The sequence below is a fragment of the Homalodisca vitripennis genome, chromosome X (genome assembly GCF_021130785.1).
Source record: "Homalodisca vitripennis isolate AUS2020 chromosome X, UT_GWSS_2.1, whole genome shotgun sequence".
Taxonomy (NCBI): Eukaryota; Metazoa; Arthropoda; class Insecta; order Hemiptera; family Cicadellidae; genus Homalodisca; species Homalodisca vitripennis.
In genome coordinates, this window is record NC_060215.1 from 140,891,227 (window position 1) to 140,917,129 (window position 25,903).

Below are 25,903 nucleotides of genomic sequence, written 5' to 3' on the forward strand. Positions count from 1 at the left end.
GAAAGGATTGAAGAGGCTCTCGCTAGAGGTGAGCCGTTAATCCCCCAGACAGAAAGGCAGAAGAAGTAGGAAGAGAAAAACCGAGCTCTGGTAAAACCACACAACAGTGGTAAAACCTAGGAACTTGGATGTTGTCGTAGTCCCAGAGCAAGGGAAAGCCCCTTCCGAACCAGCCCAAAAGCAACAGGCCAGGCAGGTGTGAAGAAGCCGCGATCACAGCTGATGCCTGAAGAACAGGCAAAGGGAGGGGATAAAAGAAGGAAGAGACATGATGGAGGTATCATTAAGAAGACACCCGAAACATATACCGAAAAGATCTCCATGGAGAAGCTGGCTATTGTCCGGCTCAAACACCCGCAGCCGGGTCATTATATGTCTCCAACCTTCACTGACTGAAACGGAACAGTACTGGCCGAGCACCAGGAGAAAGATAGTGAAGTAAGAGGGGTGCGGGGAGTTATTTCAAAGATCAGGTTGGCCGTCTTTCTGCCTCTCCATCCCTTTTCCTTCTCATCTCCTCACACTTCATCTAGTAACCTTGATAAAGTAGTCGTAAGTTTTGAAGTGAAGTGTTCAATTTGTAAGAGTTTTGTTTGTTGAAATAATTGTACTTAAGTAAATTTATTATTGATTTGAGTTTATAAAAGATTGATACTACAAGTAATTGCAAGAAGGGAAAAACAGTACTTAGTGAAGCATGTAATGTTATTATCAGTGTTATAGCTAAATATGACGAGGAATTAAAAAAAACTATAGTTTAGTGTTTCATTTAAAGAAAGCTACTAAAAGGGCTGATTTTTACACATCTAAATCCCTAAGCAGTATTTATAAAATTAGAAGTGAGTGTAACAAATTCCAATAGTTTGTCCTTGTCAACCCCAGGAAAGAAAAGGAAACGTGTGTCCCACAGGAATGTAACAATCAACAGTTTTTATACATAGTTAGAAATATCATAAATTTAACAACAACAAAATAAGCCCGAGTTCTGCTCCCTATTGTTAAAGACAAAATCGATTCCCTTTGAGAGACTCTGCGTAAAATTCTTCACAAAATTGGTTTTAAGTGGTAGAAATGTGCTAATAGACACAAAATACTAATAGAACCTCCAGACATTGTTAATTGAAGAGTTAAGTATTTGTAAGATATTAAAAAGCTGAGAAGTGATAACAGGAAAATATGTTACATGAACGAAAGTTGGGTAAACTAAAATCTAACTTTCCAGAAACGCTGGCAAAATAAAGATGCAACTGGTGTTTTGACTACCAACTGAAGAGATACCTTCATTGAATGAAACTGAACATTGGCATATACTTTGGCCCTGGAATAATGAAAGTGTAATGGACGGCTAAATGCTGTGATTCATGTGGCCCGTGCAGGTAAAGATGTCATTATAGCTCTCTCTCAGGTACTCTCATTGACTGAAACAGAACAATTTTTGAATACTTTAGCCCTGGAATAAAAAATGTAATGGATCTAGATAAAGCCAAATGTGTTTCCTATGGTCCATGCAGGTAAAGATGTCATGACATGTCTTCAAGGTACAGGAGACTTCCATTAATCCTGGAATGGTCAGGACTTGAGGCCTGCCGAATGATCTAACATGCCCGATTATTGAATACACATCAGATAAATAATGTGGACATAAAAGATAAACAATCACAGTAAACACATTATTATTTAAATATAACCTTCAAGTAGTCCTCGTTATATGTGGATTTATAAGAACTGTTTTTTTTTTTACGGTCTATTTACAGTGAATAGCCTAACATCACAACAATTGTCGGAACACAGGCAAGGTCAAGGGTGTGTTCTTCCTGGTTCATCACAGCTCCGTACCGTGCTGTAACTGCCAGCCTGTATAGACACTGCTTGCCTATGTCAGAAGGCAGTGGCAAGACGTGAGTCGGTTAGACTCATCCTTCATCACAAACTTGTGCTCAGCACATTAACTATGAAATTGACCTACCATTACAAGACTTAACTGAATTGATACGAAAATACAAAGGTGCAACTGGTTACACAGGCTGACAGCCAACGGCCACAATCAGTCACATGACTCAAATCTAATCGATATTAGCCAAAGTCAGCCGAATATGACACAACCTCTTCCCCACATCCACTTAAATGCTGTGTCCACTACGAACGACAAAGACATAGTTGCGTATTAAATGATTGATGTTTCACGTTGTTCAGGAGAATGTTACTTTTCCAAAAGGCGTGCCAGATTACCAAGCATGCCTTACTATAGGCTGCAGATTAATGGAATTTTACTGTACCCTCATTGATTGAAACAGAACAATTTTCATGTGCATTTGTCCTGGAATGAGGACAGTGTAATGGACTCGGATATATCCAAACATTTTGATTCCTATAACCTAGGCAGGCAATTATGTCATTACAGCTCTCCCATTTACTTTCATTGACTGAAACGGTCAGAATAAACAGACTAATTTGCAACATATCATGGGGTATTTGTTGTGTTTTGTAGTGATGCACTGCCTTAGGACCCTGAATTTAGATGTTTTCAAATTTATTTCATAGTACCCAGTCTTGTATGCTATTCAATAAGATTCGTCTTCCAAAAGCCTAGTTCTTGTTCAGCCAGAATCTGATACCTAGTTGCTTAAAAGTGCAGTTTTTTCTGAAAGATTGAAATACAATTTTAAAAACATGTAACTGTTCGTAGATTTAACATATTATACTGGTTTATATAAAAATTATCTACTGAATTCTCATTATAATACAAATTATCTTTAGTTATGAAGAAATTGGCTCTTGAGTTTTTGTATGCAATTTTTGGTGCAAAAAGGTTTAAAACTAAATTATAAATTTTTGAAAACTTAAAGCAAATGAATTTTTATCATGGCCACTTTATCTGCCCATACCCAGAAATAGATTTTTATCAATAATAATACGATATTAATGTTTTAAAGCTTCCTTTTATTGAATACTCCAAACAGAGCATGTTTTGTATGCATCATGTTGTCTCTGGTATGTATACACACTAGTTCATCAAATATCCACTATACAATTTTAAAAGCACAAAAGTTACGTAGACACATTCTAAACAAAAAATGAAAATAATGACAGGTCATTTACATGATCAGATTGAACTGCTGAGCTGATGTTAGCTTCTATGTATTCCAGTTCCTGTTTAGAGATGCGTGGATGTTTCTGTGGAGCATCGAACGCAAAGAAATACCAGAAGATGCACCAGACGACGCCTATGGAGCCTGTGGTGTAGAACACAGATCGCCACCCAGAGTAGGCTATGAGGTATCCAGCCAGCGGGTAAGTTAGCCCGATGCCACAACTGAGGCCTGTGTCAAATCACAAAAATTGGTTATCTAGTTATCAAACCAGTAGTTTGGTTTGGTTACCTTAACCAAATATGATATCAACAATTTCATTCAGATATGTATGCTACATCGAGTGAAAGGAGTATAGAGTCAATTATTTAGTATGTATAAATATACAATAAATAGTGTCAAGTACATTATAACTACTATTAACAATGTTTCTTCATACTGTAAAACCTCATATGATATAATAAAATAATTGTAAAAAAACCTTAAAACACTATTGTATGTTTATGAGTTATATTGACTATCCTAATGAATATAATTCATTTAGTGAATAAAAAGCGCACTGTAAAAGAAAGTCTTTTAGTAATAGTTTAAATTTTTAAATTAATATATTTCCTTTATTGCTTTGGGAATATAGTTTAAAAACTTTATTCCAGCATAGGTGGTGCCTTTCTTACATTTTTCTAGGTTATGATGAGGTAATATAATGGTGTTTTTGTTTCTGGTATTGTAAAAGTGTACCTCTTTAACCCATTGCGGATCGTATTGTTTTGGCGCGCGGGCACCAGCGAGCACGAATTAATTTACGGTCAGTGGCCACACGAATAGCAATGATGCGCCACATTGTATCGCTCGCTATTGTATACTAGAAAATTCAGCTGTGAAGGTATTTGTTCAGATGGAACATGGGCCTGCTGGGGTATCCGTGATGTGGGAACGATAACACACGAGCAAGGTTTCGGGGTGGCAGGGATGATGTCTGAATCATAGTCTAAATAAAGCAGCTTGTGCGAAGCGATTCCAACATCTGGGCCATTGTCTAGACTAAACCCGCCAACATGTACGTCTGCGTCGTTAGGTCTGTGTCACTAACCTCAAAAGTATTATAATAACATCTGAGGAAAACAACCAATCAGAAGCGCTAAAAAGCAGGGAGTAAACTCATATGAACGATTTTTCAACTTCAAAATACAACTGCGATCTGTAGGATATTTATAAAACTTTTGAAAACTCTAAATGTAGACCGTTGTTAAACACTCTAAGTTGACAAGTGAAGACGATCGCCCGATCTATCAGACATTAATAGAACTATTTAGAGGGAAACTTAAAAGCAGACCGCTTTTGCGACCTGAGCTCGTCATCATGTCGCTAATGTTAGGCCTGGCCGCTGCCTGACGAGCCCAGCTCGTCAGTGATCCGCAATAGGTTAAGAGTTTTAAAATTGAGTCTGCGATTTTTTATATAAATTATTGTATAAGTCATATGTAAACACATCCATGAAATATAAACAATTATCCTTAGTTAACTTTAGATTTAATTATAAATTAATATGGGATACAGCAAAAAATTCATCTACAGAATAAAAAGGATTGTTTAGAAGCCAATTATAAAATTTATTGCAAAACATTTTTTTAGGGTATATATTTATTAAATTACGTAATTTGTTGTACATTTTTAGTGAAACAACCTGGTGACTATTAATAGTTTTATTTAGTCTGCAGAAATTGATTGTAGTAAGCCTACTTACCTTACTCCTAGTATTGTAGCTCTGATCAGCATACTTAATATTGTTAGGGTATTGAGTTGATAAAATGTTCCTTGACTAAATCATCATTTCTTAATAGCAAGATGGTCCTCAGACATTTTTTTGTAGGCTGAGAATTTTATTTAGATTTTGATTTGAGGTCCTGCCATAGACACTTATTCCATAGGATATATGTGACTGAATATGAGAATGAAATACAGTTTGAAGTACTGATAAATTACAAAGAAATGATAATCGCTTTAGAGCATAAATACCTGAGTTAATTTATTCATTATATAATCAATATGCGAGTCCCATTTAAGATGTTTATCCACATGTAGACCTAAAATTTTGATTGTTTTCTGTTTCATTTATAAATTCATTATCAAATCAAATGTGAATTTCAGAAATGCTCCTACTTTGTTTTGTTCCACATGAAATGAAGTTAATTTTTTGCATGTTTAGGATGAGACCTTTATCTATGAAAGAATTTTGAATTCTCGACAGTTCAATAAATGAGGCCAATTCCAATTCTAAGCTGGTTTTTGCTGACATGATGAGGTTTGAGTCATCCGCAAAAGACACATATGTTTTTAATTCCATCTATTCGATTAAGACAACCAGGCATATCTTGAATGTAACACATAAACAAAAGAGGCCCCAAAATTGACCTCTGGGGAACGCTTTTGATAGATCCATGAATATTTTTCCACTCTTATATTTTTTATCAATGGATTCAATTAGAGATTCGGTAAAGCTTACAAGAGCTGTGGTTGTTGATTTATTTTTACGAAAACCATGGTGTTCCTTATCAAAAAGATCATTGTTTTCCAAGTGTTCAGTAAGTCTAATATACATGGCTCTTCCAAAAGTTTATGAAACTGATGGTAGTATTGAAACAGGACGATAATTCTGAATATTAGTTTGGTCCCCCTTTTTAAAAACTGGTATAACTTTTGAAATTTTCAGTCTACTGGGGAAGATACCGGAGATGAAAGAAGAATTGATTAAATGTAGCAACAGTGTAATTAATGGCATTTTAGCAAATTTTATGATTTTAATTGGAACCTCATCATAACCACTTGAGCATTTATTTTTTTAGAGTCTTAAAAATATCTAATAGTTTATTTTTACTGATTGGGGGGCATCTAAAATTTGAAATCTGTTTTGAGAATTCTCTTGATGCTGAATGATTTTTCTGTCTCGCTGGAAATTCCTGCAACATGCTTTCAGTTGTGCTTACAAAATGATTATTAAAACTATTGCTAACCTCATGAGGGTGGGAAACTATTTTATCATCAAATTCTAGGATCAAGTTGTTTTCCAGTTTATCGTTACTTTTCTTTGTTTAATATTTCCCATGAAGTTTTACAAACATTTTCAGATTTTTTAATTATTTAATCGTAGTAATCTTTTTTGGTTTCTACTAACTTTGACTTATACATAGAATATTTAACTTTAAATTCATTTGTTTAAATTTGAGAATTACTTTGCTTAGCCAAACTGCTAAGGCTTATAATGGCATTTTTCTTCTTTAAGTTCTTGAGATATCCAGCTTTTTGTGTTCCTTTTAATTAATTTTTTAACAACAGGACATGACAAATTGAAATAAACTTAAAAAAGTTATCAAAAGAGTTATATTTCTCTTCAACAGAAGAGAAAAAAATGAGTACCAATCTTCTTTTTGTAATAAAGATATAAATAGAGTGAATGATCTAATCAAAACAATCTTATTTTACCACCACCTACTTAATGGGAAACAAATGTGACTAAAATTTGATATGTTATACATAAAAGTAAAACAAAATAAGAACCTTGGAATGATGACATAAATCGACTGCGTTCACTGGAAGGGATCCATTGACCAACAATGGCGTACATGGCAGGCCAGGTGAGACCCTAAAAATAAAACAAAATAAGATCTTTGCAATGATGACATAAATCAAGTGCGTTCACTGGCAGGGATCCACTGACCAACAATGGCGTACATGGCAGGCCAGGTGAGGCCCTAAAAATATATAAAAATAAGAACGTATTACATAGTACACATTTTTTTACACTTTTCAAGAACTGCATGAAATCATAAGATCCTTTGCCTGATATACAAAATTTGAGTATTCAGCTACTAACACATTATATATATTTAATAGTTTGTATGGATTTTCCGACAATTCATAAATATGATAAATCCCAAAAGATATATCCAAGGATATACCTCCTGGATGCATCTTAGTATTTTGTTACCCTAAATGAGAATTAAAAAATTTTAACTTTAATACTTTGTTTATAAAAAAAATACTCTAAATCCTTTCTCATGAGTATTCCTCCTGTACCACCATAATAGTAGTAATATGCTATTAATCTTTTGCTCCCTGTAACCAACTCCTATGTTAAACAGGCTGAAATAATCTCATGGTTCAATTCCTATCAGATAAAATAATTATTTATGTTAAGAGCGTCCATTTTGTCGAACTGGTGATGGCAAAACCAGAACATGAGTCCAATTCAATAGGAAAAGAAAAAGAAGATTTTTAAGACAAATGAGCAATTAAAATGGATATGACACTAAATCTTCAAAAATAATATAAATAAGTCATGTAAATACATTTAGTTGGGGTTATCTAAACACATCAAGTAATTTAATTCCAATATTAAAGGCCTTCAGAAGAAACTACGCTGTAAAAAAGCTTTAAACTGAAATGTACTTTTGAATACTCTAGTCCGAATTAACCAGAAAATAACTAAAACATAAATATTATATTTCACTATGTTATTTTATTATTACTTAGTATTTATAGTATTCTTGTGTCTTGACTAGCCTTATAACATTATAATGTTCTAGTGGGCTAATAAATTATTTTATTTCAAACTTATTGATACAGGGAGACTGTAGAAAATGCCTTTTTAATTACATGTCTAGTTGGTTGCTGTAAACATAACATACTTCAATTTGAGAATTTTACTTTGTTTAAAAAAATATTTGTAGATGTGCAATAAGAAAATTTATGTTTTTCCTCCAAATTTAACCATAGTAGTTATAAGTTTAAAGTAGATAAGAAGCTTCCATTGAACAAAGCATAAATTTGCTCTCAACACAAATAAATGTCTCCTTACCAGTTTAACTATCTATGAATATCTTAAAAACAAGTGAAAACATATAAATTACAGATGTTAGATTTACAGATAAGAATATTAAAATGGACGCCTATAATAAAGATGTTTTCTGTGTAAAACTCTAAGGAATCTTGACACTTTTGATCTGTCATATCTATGTTATTAACCCTATAAGTGGCAAGCGCCGTCTGAGACGTATGATTCACGCCGCCGCGAAGTGGCAAGCGCCGTCACAGCTGTCACTTCACATTTAAGGCTGTTGCTCCGCAACCATCCATTATTTTTAGGCCTAGTTTGGACTATCGTATTCTCCATGAAATTCCCTATATATATCATATAGTATAGTGTATATTCATGTTACTAATGTTTGCTGGCCTAAATGAATCCAACAGTTTTCGTTTGACCTGGCGGCAGACAAGAGAACAGCTGTCTACTCGTCTCGTCACTGTTTTATTTGGCGACTTTGCGTACTGTTATTGTCAGTATATTATTGTTTATCGCGTTGTTTGTGTTACTGGTAAATGTTTACGTTATTCGTTCGTCATGGAAAATGTTGGGGTACTTTGGGATTATACCGACCACACCAGTATGAGGAACACAAACATATAAATTTATAGAAAAAAACATTATAGAACGAAAAAGCAACTCTTCAGTTACAAACTTACAACGATTATTAATTGTTAATGGGTTTCCTGTGACGCCCAGAATGCAGCACTATCAAGGATGAGTGAGTGTAGTGGATTTCCGCCTTCAGCCGCAATTGCCGACCGCCACGAATATTTTAGATTTAGGCAACTAGTCACGATCTTGTAAAAAACTAATGGTCCCCTCTTCGCTCCTGAGTAAATCCCAAATTCTCATAGTGTCACCCATCACTAATCTATTACACACACAGTAAAACACAAAAGTACAAGAATGCGGCGCACCAGCTGAACGGGCGGCGAGATTCTGTAATCACGTTATCTACTAGACCGCTCGACTTTGACCTCTGTCTGAGGATGGGGAGGGGTTTGCGATAAGACAATTCCTGTTTTATATTTACGAAATATACTGTGCTATGACAAACTAAGCCACTATTATAGGCCCTACACTACTGGGAGGAAAAGACAAGCCCTAGTGACTAGTGACTCGGAGTAAAAAAAAAAAAAAAAAAAAAAAAAAAAAAAAAAAAAAAAAAAAAAAAACCAGTTTGTACATTGATTTAGTTTTTCCCTTTCTAACTTTTTTGTTCTTGTAAATAGAAAAAAATGCATAGGTAGTAATTTGTTTAGAATAAAATTGTGTATATTCTGTGAATATGACATTATTTTGTAGTTCAAGTAGTTTCAAAGTGACGGACAGTAGAACTTAAAAATTATTTTTTCTAAAAGAAAATCTTTACACACCTACAATGATATTCATCTGAAAATAAAAATAAGGAACCAAATATCATATTTAGTCTTATTCTATAGTTCATAAGGAAAACAAAAATATATAATGTTGCTAGGTTATCGCTTATACAATATTTTCTAAAAATAAGTTTAACGATCACGGCAATTTACCCGAAAACGGCCTGCCACTGAGACCACAAATGACCGCCACTTAAAGGGTTAAAGGAAATATAAAAAAGTGCTAAGAATAAAAAGGTCTTCAAATTACTTTTTCAATAGAAACTAATAATAAATAAAGGGTGTTCCATAAGAAAAAACAAAGTTGACCACCATATTGGAAAATGGCGCCAGTTTTTAAAAGTTTGGTGTATATCTTTAAAAACCAAGAAAGGTTTCCCATTTTAAATTTGCTGTCAGATTTATAGCTATGAAATATGTCATTAAATCTCATTAAATATGTTAAAGGTAATTATACAATATTGTAAACAGTAATACATGACTACCATACACATCATAAAATCAGCACTGACAAACATAACTTGGCATTCTATGAAATGAAAACAGAATATATGGGGAAAAAATGTTTTAACTGTTTACCCAAAGAAATAAAACATTACAATGGCAAAAAGTTTGATAGTGAAGTAAAAAAATATTTCACAAATAAAGCTTTATACTCAATTGGAGAATTATTATCAAACAATTAGCAGAAAACTGTTTAAAAAATAATCGTAAATGTTAGTGTTAGTTTTAATATAAGTTTTAGTATTAGTTTTAGTTTTAGATTTTTATAGTTATTGACGCTATTCATGTACAGTTGATGTTTACATTTAATGTAGCTCAATGTGTTTTGGAATAAAGAAAATTCTTTCTTTCTTTCTTTCTTTAGCTACCATTATCGCAATGGTGGCCCATTAAAAAAAGACCCTGTAAATATATGATTACTGACTTACTCTGTTGTCCTGTCCTGTTGACAAACGTGAGTGTAAATTACAGGGCAGGGATGTATATTGGTGCAAACGAAAGGGCAGGGACAACTTTCGAATCGAACAACACAAAACGACAGCTTTTGAACGCTTGCCGTGTCAAGTTAGTGCCAGACTAATCAATAGGCTCTTAGATGATATCAATGATTTGAAAATTCAAGATTGTCGGAGAAACTTCCAGGTGTCAAAGACGTTTTACTCTGTTGATGAGCTCATAATGAACCGATGGGTGAAAAATTCTTGAAATTGTTTAAACGTTAAGCAAAATAAACAACTTGGTTCTGATATAGAATACAAATTGTACATTTTTATATTGATAAACATAATTTATATGATGTATTTCCTTAATTTACTCTGTTGACACATGCAATGAACAACAGTAATTTAGATACTAATGTTTAATAGTATACTATAGTACTGACTGAAGTAATGTACTATTCAGAAAATCTAGAGTATCAAATGCTGCAGAAAAATGCTCCCATATTAATAATTATTTAGTCATACTCATGTTGTAACATACTCTCGCAATAGAGTTTGGCTTGTTCTCTCTCACACACATACTCATTCACTCACTCATACTTACAACAAAATATTCACTTTGCTCCTACTATTACGTCATGTAGTGCAATGAATAAAACTGTGATACAGTTAGGTGCATATATACTAATAAAGTGGTAACATTTATGGCCAAAATTACTAAAAGGCTACAAACATTGAAGGGTTCAGCCCCTCAATAACTTAAGTTTTTAATTTCATAAGATTAGTTCAAAATTTGATACATAAATTAAAAATGTATTCTTACTCATTAGATTTAGTGATTCTATGGGGTAAATCCAGTGGTACCCAAGAAGTTTTCGTGTGGTAAAAAAAAGTAGTCTGTGTTTAAAAGGTCTCGGGGATAGCGATTTGTTTGAACTATTTTTCCTGAGCTTTAAATACTCACATTACCTAGTTTATTAATTTCCTACAGTCTCATCCACGACAAGGAAAACTTAAATAACATTATTTCAAAAGTTCAAAGGTTCAATCCACTGTCACAACACCAGAGATCAAGATCTGTTAGATGTAAGGTATTCTAGATTTAGTTAAACCCAAGTATTATATCTTTGTTTGTATAGCACTTTTTAATAAATTGCCATTAAACATAATAATCTTCCAATCAACGTTTTTAAAGCAACATTTAAAAATTGGTTATTAGTCAAGCATTTTATAGTGTAACTGAATTTGAAAATGGAAATTTCTCTGTAGTAAATTTTTAATCTAAGATCTTGTATGTTTCTTACTTGAATGTTTATATTTATTTGTGTGTTTAATTTATTTACATTTTTAACTTATTACATGTATTGTTTACATTTCAAATGTCCGAGACGTGTGTTCAGAAAGTAAGTACAGTTTCATTCTACTGCTACCGTAGCGCTGCAATTGGTGTTCCGCGCATGCCCACTAGTAATCCTTGTTCACTGGCTATCGACTCACGCCAATTTAGTTGATCTATATTGTGTTTTCAGTTTTCTCTGAACGTTTAAAATGTTGAAGACAATTAGTGATCCCGCTGCTTGTGAGATTCATTCTGTAATCAGATTTTTGAATACAAGGAATGTGAAACTGGCTGAAATTTATTGTCAACTTTGAGATGGTGACGGGGAAGACGTGATGAGTGAAGAAATGGTGAGAAAGTGAGTTACAATGTTCAATGGCGGTCGAACAAATGTGCATGATGATAATCGGAGCGGTCAGCCTTCTCTCATTACCGATGATCTGGTAAGGGCAGTTGACGAAAAAATCCATGAGAACAGACGTTTCACTATGACAACGCTATCTGATGATTGCCATAAATTTCATGCACTCTTTTGTGTGAAATTGTTAGGAGCGCTTAGGTTATCACAAGCTGTGTTCCTGATGGCAGGCCCGTTTTACACCCTGCCAGTGCCCTAGACACAACGAAGAGTTGCGCCCCTTTTTATACCCCTGCCAGCTGACTACCCCCCCCCCCCCCACCAGCCGTACCATAACGCCTATACCCATACTATAGATTTAGTCTGAAATGCCAGTTTTGGTTCGGGAGGGACTTTAGACTTAATGTCCCTTAACTTTCCTTTACAAATTATCCTGATTCTTTTCGAGAGCCTTCCCATTATCCAATTATCCCATTAACCCGCCGTGTCCCGGACTGGCAATCGGTAGCCGTGAGGTTTCTACTGGCCTCTGGTGGGAATGTGTGTAACATACCTGTTACACCCATTCTCCCTTCTTTAAATTTGAAGTATTTACATTATTAATTTATAGTATTCGTTTAATCACATTGTCTTTGGATTATTTTTGGTTTGTTGGCTTACCACTAGACTGACTAGAGATTCATGCAATAGATTTTTATCTAGTTTTCCGTATTGCAAAGTTGTCAATAATGTTTGTTAGTCTAATTTTAAAGTAATGTCGTTTTGGGTGCACAGCAACAATAAGCCATTCATCTTTTCATCAACTATTGATGATCTAATTTCTGACTTCACTATTTTCAAAGCTGAAAAGCTACGTTCAGCTGTGCAGTTCGTCACAGACAAGGTTAGAAACATCCTGAGAGCGACCTCCAAATTGGGGAATGTGTTCTCCAATCCGTTTGATTTTATGTAGGCGTACATATGTTTGATCTTAGAAAGGTTCTTCAAGACCATGCATTGTTTGAAATGGTTACATTCCTGGGTAAAGTCTTGTCCATCAATATCTTCTTGTATCCTTCTCCTAACAGTTTAGCTTAACAAGCCACCTCTTTGAAATTGTTCTCTTCTAGATTTTGTAAGATCTTACATCTTGTGTCGAGATTTTATTGACCTCCTTTCTTTTGTTGAGCTGCGAAGCTATGTTGTCAACAATGGCAATAAATACCCCAGTGCGAAATCTTTCTCGAGGAGATGTTTCTTCCATGCTTCTGTCCTTCTTTTCATCGTGCAATAGCTTTGTTTGCTTACTTTGTCATATTCAGCTTCTTCTTTTCCTGCAAGTTCCAATGCTTTGGACTCGACATCATCAAATAAATCTCAAAAACGAGGATAGTGTTTCAAGTTCCTTTGTAGAATCAAATATGTCTACATCTTGATTTTGAAGAGTCAAACTTGTTACTTGTTTTATCAACTGTCTCGAGAATTTCGTCCCAGATCACAGTTAATAATGTGGTTTAGAAATTTCCAAGTGTTTTTAGAAACTCAGCGGCTGTGCATTGTGTTTATAGTGTCTGAGTAACGGCTTTATTTGGCTCTTCAAGAGCATCTATTAATCTATGTCGACCTATTGTTAAAGCTCGAAGAGCGTCTACCCTAGCAGACCATCTTGTGTCACTCAGAGGTTTTACCTTTAGCTTTCTCTAATCTTTCTTTGATTTTCCTTCGTAACTCTTTTCAATGTGACTTTTTAAGATGTTCCACCTGTAAGTGGATGCAGAGAAAAAAAGCATTCAGCCCTTGTACGAATGTAAAAAATATTGTGTGTTATCTGAACACGCCTTCTCGGCAGCAAAATACCCAGCAAGGTTTAGTGAATGAGCTGCACATGGTGCATAGTCAGCAAGATCATTTTTGCTGTTAATCCTTGCCTGAAGACCTGAGTATATGCCCGACATGTTTGATGCATTGTCGAAACTTTGACCACGACAGTTATCGACATCCAGCTCAAGTTTCTCTAGTAAACTGAGGGTTGCTTATTCCAAACTTCCAGATTCGTGGCATACATTTGGTAAGAGTTGCATCAGGCATTCGTTAGTGCAAGCATTGGGCAATGAAACATACAGAAGTACTACAGCCAATTGGTCTGTGTGCGACTCGTCAGGTGTGGAGTCTATGATTAAAGAGAGATAGCGAGCTTGCTTGATTTCATTTAAGATTTGTTTCAGTACTTCTTTGTTTGTAATCTCAATAAATTCACTGCAAATTTCAGACGAAAGGTATAATACACTACCTTTGCCTTTGTTACCATGTATTCCGCAAGAAATAGATCAAATTCACTTATCAAATCAAATCAAATCAAATCAAATCAAATATAAGTTTATTTTCCAAATTCAACAATAAGTTTGTACACATATAAGTATGAAAATAGACAGCACATAGAACGTGTCTGTGCGTGCTGCCCAGCCCAATCTAGACGTGTACAAAAAAAAAATGATAAAAAACAAATACTGTATATAAAATGAAATAATAAAAGCATCTTGACATTACAGACACATACATATATACACACACATATATACACACATATACACAAATATATATACATACATACACATACATATTTGCATATACAAATATTAAAATTAAAAAAAAGGAAAAAAAGAGTAAAGAATAGAATTAAAGTACGACTTATGTTTGTACAAGAAAAAATAAACTACTATATTAACCATAAATTGAATAAAACACTTATCAATAAATATAGCAAGCGTTTAAATAAAACATCTTAATTTTTTAAAACATAATTAATAAATTATAAAGTTTCGAGAAACAGGTGTAGCGTAGACGTTTGTTATGATTGGAAGTAGTTAACTATAGTTGTAGTGTTTAGAAGCGGTAATGATTAGTAACGGTAAGTGGGGGTGAGGAGAAATTCAGCATTATCTGGGCCGATCATCCGAAGCCAGGCAGTAACCAGCCGCTTGACAGCTAGAAGACAGCCTAGAAAAAATCAGTTTGATGATTATGCGTGCAGATACAACCAAAAATGCCAATTGCCTAGTGCCCTAGGCACGTGCCTATTCGGTAAAACGGGCCTGCCTGATGGGTTTTTAAAATGTTCACTGACATGCACAAAACCAAGAGACTCGGAAGTGCTTTGACTTTTCTCACACAGTACAGTGATGATGGTGAGGATTTTTTAAACAAAATTGTGACAGGTGATTAATCTTGGGTCCGTCTTGTCACATCAGAATCCAAAAAGCAGTCAATGGAGTGGCGACACACGCAATCTCCGAAGAAACAAAAATTCAAGACGACAATGTCTGCACAAAAAATCATAAGCACTGTCTTTTGGGATCGGAAAGGTGTTTTTGCTTATTGATTTTCTCTCAAGAGATGAAACCATTAATGCGGCAAGGTATTGCGAAACCTTAAAAATCTAAGGCGGGCAATTCCAAACAAATGGAGAGAAATGCTCAGTAACGGAATTGTGTTGCTCCATGACAATGCTTGGTCCCATACCGCTTGTAATAATCAAACATTGGTTAGTCAATTTGGGAGCAGTTCGATCACATGTTCTACAGCCCAGACTTGGCACTGTCTGACTACCACTTGTTCCTGCACATGAAGCGCGAGCTAGGCGGCCAACGCTTTGAAACCGATGTTTTACTATTTCATAATAAATCGTAATTATTGCTAAATTAAATATTTATTTTGATGTCCATGAATACTAAATCGACCTTGGTTTCTGGAAATCAGTTGTCAAGTACTAATTATTTTTTAATGTTCAAAACTTGATTTTCAGCTGATTTGTAGTCAACTGTTCTAATTAGATGACCGGATTTCCGCTATTTTCTCACATGTTTCACCGTTATTATTTGGGAGCTGAGTAAGTTTGAGGTTACAAATGTTTTCCACTTTGACAGCAAAACCTTTTTATGTAAAAAATAACTTTTTACTTATGTTTCATGTTATGTAATAAGGTTAACTTATAAATAATAACTTAGAAAAATTATGATATTTAATAATATTAAATAAAACTAGATAAATGGTAGTAAATACTATATCAAGAGTTTCAACGCATTATTTGATTAGTGCGACAAGTGTCCACACACCGTTAGTACAAATGACTCCTCGGTGGCGTCAGAGTACTTTTTATGTAAAAAGTAACATTTCTTTGAGGAAAATGATCTTATATAGCAATGTTATTAGTATATAAAAGCCTATATGTTTAATATAAGCAGTTTCATTGCAAATATTTGGTCAGTGCGACAAGTGTCCACACCATTAGTACCATAAACTCCTCGGTGGCGTCAGAGTACTTTTTATGTAAAAAGTAACATTTCTTTGAGGAAAATGATCTTATTTAGCAATGTTATTAGTATATAAAAGCCTATATGTTTAATATAAGCAGTTTCATTGCAAATATTTGGTCAGTGCGACAAGTGTCCACACCATTAGTACCATAAACTCCTCGGTGGCGTCAGAGTACTTTTTATGTAAAAAGTAGCATTTCATTGAGGAAAATGATCTTATATAGCAATGTTATTAGTATATAAAAGCCTATATGTTTAATATAAACAGTTTCATTGCAAATATTTGGTCAGTGCGACAAGTGTCCACACCATTAGTACCATAAACTCCTCGGTGGCGTCAGAGTACTTTTTATGTAAAAAGTAGCATTTCATTGAGGAAAATGATCTTATATAGCAATGTTATTAGTATATAAAAGCCTATATGTTTAATATAAGCAGTTTCATTGCAAATATTTGGTCAGTGCGACAAGTGTCCACACCATTAGTACCATAAACTCCTCGGTGGCGTCAGAGTACTTTTTATGTAAAAAGTAACATTTCTTTGAGGAAAATGATCTTATTTAGCAATGTAATTAGTATATAAAAGCCTATATGTTTAATATAAGCAGTTTCATTGCAAATATTTGGTCAGTGCGACAAGTGTCCACACCATTAGTACCATAAACTCCTCGGTGGCGTCAGAGTACTTTTTTATGTAAAAAGTAACATTGAGGAAAATGATCTTATTTAGCAATGTAATTAGTATATAAAAGCCTTTATGTTTAATAAAAGCAGTTTCATTGCAAATATTTGGTCAGTGGGACAAGTGTCCACACCATTAGTACCATAAACTCCTCGGTGGCGTCAGAGTACTTTTTATGTAAAAAGTAACATTGAGGAAAATGATCTTATTTAGCAATGTAATTAGTATATAAAAGCCTTTATGTTTAATAAAAGCAGTTTCATTGCAAATATTTGGTCAGTGCGACAAGTGTCCACACCATTAGTATCATAAACTCCTCGGTGGTGTCAGAGTACTTTTTATGTAAAAAGTAACATTGAGGAAAATGATCTTATTTAGCAACGTAATTAGTATATAAAAGCCTATATGTTTAACCCTTTTAATGCCAGACAATTTTCAGTGACCATGCGAAAAATGCCAGCCTGTTTTCAAAAAGTACATGCGAAGAATGCCGGGCCCTTTTTCCATAATTAGGCAACTATTTTTTTTAAATGTATAACTTTTTTAATTATTGAAGGATCTTATATAACAATGTTATTAGTATATAAAAGCCTATATGTTTAATATAATCAGTTTCATTGCAAATATTTGGTCAGTGTGACAATATGTCTTGAAGATCATTATGTGAAACACTTTTGTCTTTAATATGCCTTTTGGCAAAATAAATAATATCTTATAACAGCATAACTTTTTTTCATGGTATTATGTTTATAGCAGTTCTAATTAAATTTTAGACTCTGTTCAAGATGTACATACTAAGATCAAACCAGTATAACAATTATAGTTTGAATTTGTAACTGTACAAAAAGTGGTCTGCAGTAGTCAATTGAACCTCACTTAATCAATAACTTTCTTTGCAGAATCAAGAAGTCCTCGGTTCTGTTACAGCTCCTCCACAGCATCAAACTATATCTAAAAACGGACTGGAAATAAGCAAAGTAAGCTGCCCTGACGTAGTTTAGGGGTACATCATTCAAACGTCTAATCAAATATATAACTCAGGACAATCTAGAACTTATGTAATCTATATGTGGACTCCAAGATAGCTGACAGTCTATACATATTCCCAAAAATGTTGGCCTATACGAATAAAATGACAAGTACAGATATGTATGGTATACACTTTACAAAAAGGCCAACTACTTGTTCTAGAGTTTACCGTTATGGGGAGCTTATCACATAATAGGAACAGTAGTTAACTCACAGACGCAATTCCTTGTATTGATCTAAGTACAATCAGTAGACTGTAATGGATCGAGGCAGCTACAGGAATGAACAAAGAGCAGATTGCGGTGGCCAGCTGGGAATACCCAAACACTGCTTTCGTACCAAACTTCTGTGTTAATACTCCCCCCACCACCTGGGAGAGAATATAACACCAGTAAAAGGAGCTTAATATAGCTCCTTGAACCGTTGCATCCCAGTGAAACTCACCCTCTTCCTGTAACCATAAAATCAATTTCACATTATTATGATCAATTTAAAATTAAAACATAATATTGTTTCTGCTTTATTTTTAAAAATTTTAAAATCACAATCTTTTGTATGTACAATAATTAAGAATCGGGTACCTTATTAAATACCAGAAACATAACACTGAAGTAGATTGGAGAGTGGACAATCATGGGTAAATAATTCTCTGACATATGACAAATATTTCATTTTAGGCGTTAAATATGTAATTCTACTGAATAATAAATTAAAATATACAATAAATAAAAAGTAAATCATGATTTACTGATGTGTGAAATTCATAAATTAGACTAAGTTTAGATAAGGAATAAAATGAATCTTCGCAAATCATTTACATCTTGTCAGTTTGTGTCCAATCCCATAGAGATTTTAAATGAACTGCTTCACTGCTGGTCTATACTGAATGAAATTAACTATTCCAATAAAACAGCGAGAGCATGAGGTCATCTGTCACACTCTAACAAGTTTAACTACTGTATAATAACTGCATAACTATTAGATACATAGTTAACACCTACGTAGCTGGTCTATACTGAGTGGAGATAAGTATTCCCATAAAACAGCTTGTGCACAAGGTCATCTGTCAAACTCGACGTGTTAATGTTTATACTATTTCATATTAATACTCACAATCTGTATAATTATAGCTTCTATTAAGGTCCTCTGTTGTCTCAGTTAAATTTGTTTTAATTTGCCTGTAAACATGAAATAACATCTTCCAACTAGGACTTGATTATAAATCTTAATAAAAAGGGTGCAAAATTTTCACAATCAGACCTTTGTAGATTTTACAAAAGGCATTCGACCTAGTCGACCATAATATTCTATTTGAAAAAATGGAGGCAGCTGGAATCAGAGGCGTAGCTCTCCAGTGGTTTAAAAGCTTTTTAATCTGCCGGGTCCAGCAAGTGAGAGTGGACAATCACTTGAGTGCGCCTCTTACTGTAAGGGCCGGAGTCCCACAAGGCTCAGTCATCTCGGCTAATTTGTTTATTATTTTTATTAATGATTTGTTAAAACAAAATTTTAATGGCACAATCAGTGCCTTTGCTGACGATGTTGCTTATTTATATTCAGATACATGTAGAAATAACTTATGGGAAAAATAATAATAAAATAAATAAAAATGTAATCTAATATACTAAAATTATATCTAATAATCTAATAAAAATAAAATGTTAATAAATGTAAATAATACTAAGTTTATCAATTTTGATTTTAAGGGCTTTGGTTTTGACGTGCCTGTGAAGTATCACGAAGAAACTTGTACAACCTTTATTACATGTAAATGTATTGAATTAGAAGAGGTGAATTTTTTTAAGTATTTAGGTGTATATTTTGACCAGAAAATAAATTGGAAAAAAACATATATCTTTCATCCAAAATCAAATTAGAAGTGATGTTAGGAAGTTTTATTTTTTGAGAAATTATTGTGACAAAAAGCTGTTACGTACTCTGTATTATGCACTAATTTACTCTAGGTTACAGTACGGTATTGTATGCTGGGGAGCAGCTCCAAAAACAAAAACAGACGAAATTAGAGTAACACAAAACACTTTTATACGTTTAATCTTAAGGAAAAAAAGGCGAGACTCTTCTTATCCTCTTTACCAACAATTACAAACTTTTCCCATACAATATATTTTTATTTATAAAGTATTAAGATTATTTTTTATAAGAAGTGGAAATAGAAATAATATTGAACAACAAAAACAATACGTCACAAGAAATTTGCAAAGAGGTCTTATCCAAAAACCCAAAGTTAATAAACTAGCTTTCAGGCGTTTGTTTTCCTACATGGGTCCACATTTGTTTAATCAAATTCCAAATAAAATTTAAAAAATTAAAACCTTAAATTCTTTTTGTAATGCTATAACTAATTGGTTACTTAGTCAAACTGAACAGATAGATATTATACACAACAGATTAGTCTAAAATATTCTTAACTGAATTCTTTCTTTTTCTCATATGCAAACTAAATTTCGTCCCCTTTATAAACAATTATTTTATTTTATTGTATTCTCTATTAATTAGTAACCAATATAACAAAACATTTTGTAGAATCTTAATATTATTTCCATTAGTCTAAAATGTTAAGATAATGTTGTCATTAGATAAATTGTATTTTTTACATAGATGATTTAAAGTCTTCAATATATTAGTCTTTTATGTATATTTAAACATTGTATGTAAGAATAAGATTGACTAGAGTTTAAATTGATTAAGTTGTGCTCTTATCAACGTTAACGTATTTTTATTTTAACGTTAATTTTAGTTAAATATAGTGAGAAACTTTCAATATACCGCAGTGATCTGCACATCCTGCACATCATCAAGTCCTTTTCAGAAAAACCGGACTGTTATCAGACCTTTCCTTGTTTATTGTTTAGTTTTATCTAACCACGCAACTTGTTAATGTGGTTAGATTGTATTCCTTAATAATCTTGTTTGTAAAGTTTATATTTTTTGGAATAAAATCTCATTATCTCATTATCTCTCATTTACATATACTAACTTGGGAAGGGGTGGGAGCATCATCGTCTTCACTTGATGTAGTGTTTGGAGAGTAACTATAGCATACAAGAGAGTTCAGAGTAGAGTTCACATTGGAGGAGGGGGGTGCCAGCACAACCATAGCAACCATAGCGATATTAATATCGGTGCGCATCATGAAATTTGTCAAAAATCCAGTAAATGACAGGATATAAAGCACTACTCGTGCTGGAACTGCATCTGTACAGAAGAACAAAATTCTTAGTTTGTCATTTGTGACTCTATTCTTCTACAAATAAAGAGGTTATAGTGTATAGGTAAGAAGAAAATGAGAATTACTCTAAATTTTGAGACGAATATTCTATGGGATTTATTAACTGACCTTGTGGCGCCCTAGAATAACATTTCGTTTCTTGTGAAGTTACATTCATTTTTTTGTTACTTCCAAGATCCTCTTGGTCAACCATCGTGTCTCTCTCTGGAACGCCAGCTGAGCCTCCTTAAACAGGCAATACACTTTTTAAGTGCTTAATATTTACTGCATTGCTTCAATATGCAAGGTGACTTGAATACAGAAAGAATAAAACATTCCTTTAAAAATTAGTGTAAGTAAAGTTGCAACAACTACGACAGTAAGGTAATAGACTTTACAATGCAAATAGTAAGTACACTAAGGGAATGTGATGATCATAAAACTCTAATAAAGTCCGCTGTTCATAAGTTTTTAACAGCAACAAATTTAGAATTGAATATTTAACTCATAACAGTAAAGGTGACTTTATTCAATGAAAGATGTGAAACTGTTTGTCTAACTTTCAATGAGCTGAGTTGATATATTTTTCATATATTTATCATATTTTGATATACATTTCACAAACTCTTATATATTTCACTAGTCTGATCGAAATCAAATTGAAAATGTCTCCCAGAGTAAACCAACAATGCAACCTGTTATCAGAGATTCTCTGATAACAGTAACAGCCCAGTAGATCATTTCATTTCTCTTGTAATTTTGCTCCAAAAACAGAATAAAATGTATAAGCGATAGGAGGACAAGTGGAGTTTTCAGAAATGTAGACTCCTGTTGCTACTAAAACTATTGATATTGATATTATGTGATAGTAATTTTCTACCATCTGTAATTGGGGTTCATGTAATATTCCATATACTTAGATATGAAATAAATATTTTATATACATATAGGATATATTTGAATAAGAAATATAACGTATCAAAGAAAGATATTTGATAAATAAATACATTTTTAAACCTTATCAACCCATATCTATTTATACACCATAAATGACAAGATTTCAATAAACAGATAAATTATGTGGCCCCTTCAAATAAAATTACATTCCATAATACAAGGTAAGTTTTATAAGGCTCGAACTACAGAGTGAGGAAACAATAATGGATTATCGATATAATTTTACTTATAATACAAGGTTGAAGTATGCCAAACCACGAGTCATGCAACAGGTTTTGCTAAAATTGCATGCGAAATTTCAACCATTATCAAACTCAGTGCTGCATACAAAATTTCAACCATCATCAAACTCAGTGTTGCATGCGAAATTTCAACCATCATCAAACTCAGTGCTGCATACAAAATTTCAACCATCATCAAACTCAGTGTTGCATGCGAAATTTCAACCATCATCAAACTCAGTGTTGCATGCGAAATTTCAACCATCATCAAACTCAGTGTTGCATGCGAAATTTCAACCATCATCAAACTCAGTGTTGCATGCGAAATTTCAACCATCATCAAACTCAGTGTTGCATGCGAAATTTCAACCATCATCAAACTCAGTGTTGCATGCGAAATTTCAACCATCATCAAACTCAGTGCTGCATACAAAATTTCAACCATCATCAAACTCAGTGTTGCATGCGAAATTTCAACCATCATCAAACTCAGTGCTGCATACAAAATTTCAACAATCATCAAACTCAGTGTTGCTTATATCAAAATGAAGCCTCACACAAAGTTTCTATGAAGCCTATTGGTATGTTCTCATCAAGAAGGTGGCCAGGAAACCAAAGAAAAACAGGAGATATAGAACCACCTGAGCTGGAACTGCATCTGAACAGAAGGACAACATTCTCAGCTTCATCTCATGACTCTATCCTTTGACAAATAAAGAAAGAGGATCTGGTGTATAGGTAAGTATGAAACAACAATTACTACAAATTTTTAAATGAAAATTCTATAGGATTTATTAACTGACCTTGTGATCTGTAGCAGTATTCCAGCTGTGTGCGGGAAGATACTCTTTTCTTTTTGGCACAACCAGGATCTTGTAAGGCCGCCATTGTCCTTCTGTCTTCGGTAACTCCAGCTAATTCTCCTTAAACAGGCAATATACTTTCTAAGTGAGGCTATACACTTTCTAAGTGCTTAACATTTACTGCATTGCTTCAATCTGCAAGGTCACTTGAATACAGAAAGTATAAAACATTCCTTTAAAAATTAGTGCAAGTAAAGTTGAAACTGCTATGACAGTAAGGTAATAGGTACAATGCAAATAGTAAGTACACTAAGGGAATGTGATGGTCATGAAACTCTAATAAAGTCTGCTGTCCATGAGTTTTTAACAGCAACAAATTTAGAATTGAATATTTAACTCATAACAGCAAAGGTGATGTTGTTCAATGAAAGATGTGAAACTGTTGTCCAACTTTCACTGAACTGAGTTTTTTAATAACTCTTATATATTTCACTTGTCCAATTGAAATCAAATGGAATGTGTCTCCCTGGGTAAACCAAACAATGCAACCTGTTATCAGAGCATCTCTGATAACAGTAACAGCCCAGTAGATTATTCCATTTATCTTGTAATTTTGCTCCAAAAACAGAACAAAATGTATAAGCGATAGGACAATTGGAGTTTTCAGAAATGTTGACTTCTGTTGCTACTAAAACTATCGGTATTATGTATTAATATATATACCGTTCACAATTGAGGTTCATATTATATTACATATATGATATATATTAACAATATAGTTCAATAACAAATATCAAGTATCAATGGAAGTTATTCTATAAACAACAGCATTTTTTAAATAACTTATCTACCCACTATCAATTCAAGTCAATGACACACGAAAGAAGCCAACTATCTGGGAGTAATACTGGATGAGAGGTTGACTTGGAATCCACATATTGAAAACACAATATCTAAAGTGACAAAGGCCCTTTGGGCCTTCAAAAGACTCTTTGGATTGCAACCCAAAATGATTTTATTGGATTCTTGAAACCATTATAAAACCAATGGTCACATATGCTGCATTATTATGTTGGCCAAAAGTAGAATAAAAACAGCTGCCAAGAGACTACAGAGTCTTCAAAGGGTAGCTTGCGTAAGCATCACAGGAGCAATAAGCTGAAGTCCAACCCTACCACTTGAAGCGGTCACACTCCTCTGGGACAGAAGGTGAAGACAGCTGCATTAAGCGCAATGAAGTTTCTGAGTACAAAGATGTTAAAGGCTACTTCCTCAGAAGGTTATATGAAAATAACCCTGGAATTTCATGAAGCTGAAATGATAACCAACGTACCAGAAAGAATGGTTAAGAAATACTCCTTTGGTAAACCATACACAATCGCTATTGTAGATAGGGAGGAATGGAGTAAAAAGTAGGCAAAGCAGAATATTTAACACTCTTTGACAGCCAGGCTGCATTAAAGGCACTTGAAACCTGCTCGTTTGATTCTAAAGCAGTCTGAGAGTGCAAGAATGCTCTGGTAGAACTGGCAAAGGAGAACAGAGTTACACTTGGTTGGGTGCCGGGCCATGAGGGCAATCACAGTAATGAATACGCATATACCATTGCCAAAAAAGGAACAGAGTCCTTGTTGGTACGGCTAGAGCCGGGCAGCGGAGTAGCTTTCTCTTACAGCAAAGCTCTCGTTAAAGATTGGGAAAAGAGAATTAGATCTGTTAACTGGAGTAGAGCCTCAGGATTAAGACAATCAAAAATATTTACCTCTCCTTACGTTAAAGGGTGGGCAGCTCTCCTAGATCAAAGTAAGAAGGATATAAGAATAATAATAGGGATATTGGAATGACATGGCCCCCTTAGAAAACACCTCATGAAGGGACTGATGAATGCAGACTCTGTGGAGAGGCAGAAGAATCAGCGGAACACATATGGCTGAATTGTCCTGCCATATCTACAAGTAGGAAAAGAAAATCCTAAGGACATATCTCCTCAGTCCTAAGGACATAAGAGAACAGGATCCCTCAGATCTGATTGGCTTTTGTAAAAGTCTCAGATTTTGAGGACATAAACATAAGTAAGGGAGGCACAAAGGTCCTTTTAGGACTAAGTGCGGAGACAATGTCTCTTTCCCTAAAAAGATTTATAGTCTAATAACAAATAGTAGATAGGGACTGAGTAATACCCAATAATTTTATGCTATAGTGAACATTTTTAATAACAAGTTTATAATATATTAGCCTATCAGACTAAATATTACATTGTAGTGAGTTTGTCAAACTTTTGTATACTATGTACAAATACACCCATATATGAAGACTTAGTCTCAGTTGCCTTGCAACTTAGTAATGCCATTACATAAATATTATTTTTGTGTTCTTCATAATCTCCCCATTCCAAAGTTTTGCACTTTATAACCTGATGTAGAGTGTACTTCAAGCTTAGTGTTGTCCTTCACATTTATAAACAATAAACAAGTACAAATATTTGCTCTTTTTGATTTTTTTAAATTGGCTAACTTGCCGTATTTGAAATTAGTGTCATGTGATGATTATTTGAGTTTTCTATGAAAGAAAAGCTGTGGAGTTTAGTTTAAAACAATTTATTAAGTGTTTTACTATATTTAATTCAAATTATTCCAAAATGTACTGTCACAGAGTTTCTGTAAAAATCTCTTGGATATATTACACTTTTATAAACAAACACTCTTTTAATTGGTTAG

General features: G+C 33.8%; 1 protein-coding gene across 1 annotated transcript in view; it reads right to left on the minus strand.

Moving 5' to 3' along the window:
- LOC124369640 (sialin-like) overlaps positions 1–23,271 on the minus strand; it is a 50,125-nt gene extending 26,854 nt beyond the window's left edge. Inside the window, exons 1-5 of the mRNA XM_046827691.1 lie at positions 23,187–23,271; positions 20,975–21,192; positions 18,191–18,427; positions 6,645–6,729; positions 3,100–3,320 (exon numbers count right to left, since the gene is read on the minus strand). Of these exons, the coding sequence (XP_046683647.1) occupies positions 3,100–3,320; positions 6,645–6,729; positions 18,191–18,427; positions 20,975–21,192; positions 23,187–23,271 (846 nt within the window). The remainder of the gene's footprint in view (positions 1–3,099; positions 3,321–6,644; positions 6,730–18,190; positions 18,428–20,974; positions 21,193–23,186) is intronic.
- Between the last annotated feature and the right edge of the window lie 2,632 nt (positions 23,272–25,903).